The sequence below is a fragment of the Fulmarus glacialis genome, unplaced genomic scaffold (genome assembly GCF_000690835.1).
Source record: "Fulmarus glacialis isolate BGI_N327 unplaced genomic scaffold, ASM69083v1 scaffold18381, whole genome shotgun sequence".
Classification (NCBI taxonomy): domain Eukaryota; kingdom Metazoa; phylum Chordata; class Aves; order Procellariiformes; family Procellariidae; genus Fulmarus; species Fulmarus glacialis.
In genome coordinates, this window is record NW_009192420.1 from 1,965 (window position 1) to 3,009 (window position 1,045).

The following is a 1,045-nucleotide window of genomic DNA, read 5'->3' on the forward strand; positions in this document are numbered from 1 at the left end:
CAAAAAATAAAGCACAAGACCCTTAGGATTGAAAAAAAAAAAGGCTGCAGGGGTGGGTTTTCTGTGATCCAGGCAGGAGGGGAGAGCCCAGTGCTCTTCCCACACTAAAAAACCTCTAGATGAAGCCTGGACCGTGGTGGGAAGGTTTTCCCGATCTTGGGGGGGCTCCATCTATAGCAGAAAGTCCCCGACGAGGCTTTGGTTACTAAGTCTTTTGGGTTTTGTCTTCCCCCAGGTCCGCGCAGGAGATGAAGCATATGGAGAACATATCCAGCCTGTTACAGGGCAGCAGCCCGGGCGAGTATCAACGGCCGGATCCCAAATCGGAACGAGAGGCGGTCGCGGCTCCCGGGGAGCAACCCTGGGAGATGATCATGGACAAGAAGCACTTCAAGCTCTGGCGGCGGCCGATCGAGGGCACCCATTTATACCAGTACCGAGGTAACGGTGCTCCCCGTACCCAGCCTGTAGCTTGTTTTTCCTGCGCCGAGTCCTCGGGGGGGGTGTGCCTCCTGCGTCCCGCCTGGCCTGTATTTATAGGAAACCAGAAAAAATGGGAATTGTTGTCCTTTGCGTCCTGCTCCGCAGATCCCGACCCTTCTTTAGCCCTTCGGAGGGGTCCCAGCCTTAGAAAATGCCTTTTCCTTTTAATTTTGCTGCACTGAGTTAAAGACTTGCTGGTGCCTGGGACTAAAAACTTTCTCTTTACCGCAGTGTTTGGGTCGTACACAGATGTGACGCCCAGGCAGTTCTTCAACGTACAGGTGAGCACCTTTGAAATCTGGGTTGCGTGGCGTGTTAGAACTAAAGTATAGCCTCTGCTGGAGGGGTGGGATAGAGAAATGGTGAATATTCTCTTCTCTTTATACCATTTACGTGATCTAGAGCCAATCCCAATATCGATCAGAAGCAGGGTGAGTTATCCCACACCCCCATCGGGTTTTGCTGCCCTGCTGGAAATGAAGGATTGACACACGTGGGCTGCGATCGGCTGCAGGAGCTCCGCGGGGTTCTGGTCCTGGCTCGCCCTCTGCCCGCCCCGCCC

The 1,045-nt window shown here is 54.0% G+C and overlaps 1 protein-coding gene across 1 annotated transcript in view; it reads left to right on the top strand.

Annotated features, from left to right (window-relative positions):
* Positions 1 to 248: 248 nt before the first annotated feature.
* The window catches only part of STARD7 (StAR-related lipid transfer (START) domain containing 7), a gene marked incomplete at its 3' end in the record, with an annotated part of 2,336 nt that continues 1,539 nt past the window's right edge, over positions 249 to 1,045 (top strand). The window contains exons 1-2 of the mRNA XM_009587072.1: positions 249 to 441; positions 715 to 764. Of these exons, the coding sequence (XP_009585367.1) occupies positions 249 to 441; positions 715 to 764 (243 nt within the window). The remainder of the gene's footprint in view (positions 442 to 714; positions 765 to 1,045) is intronic.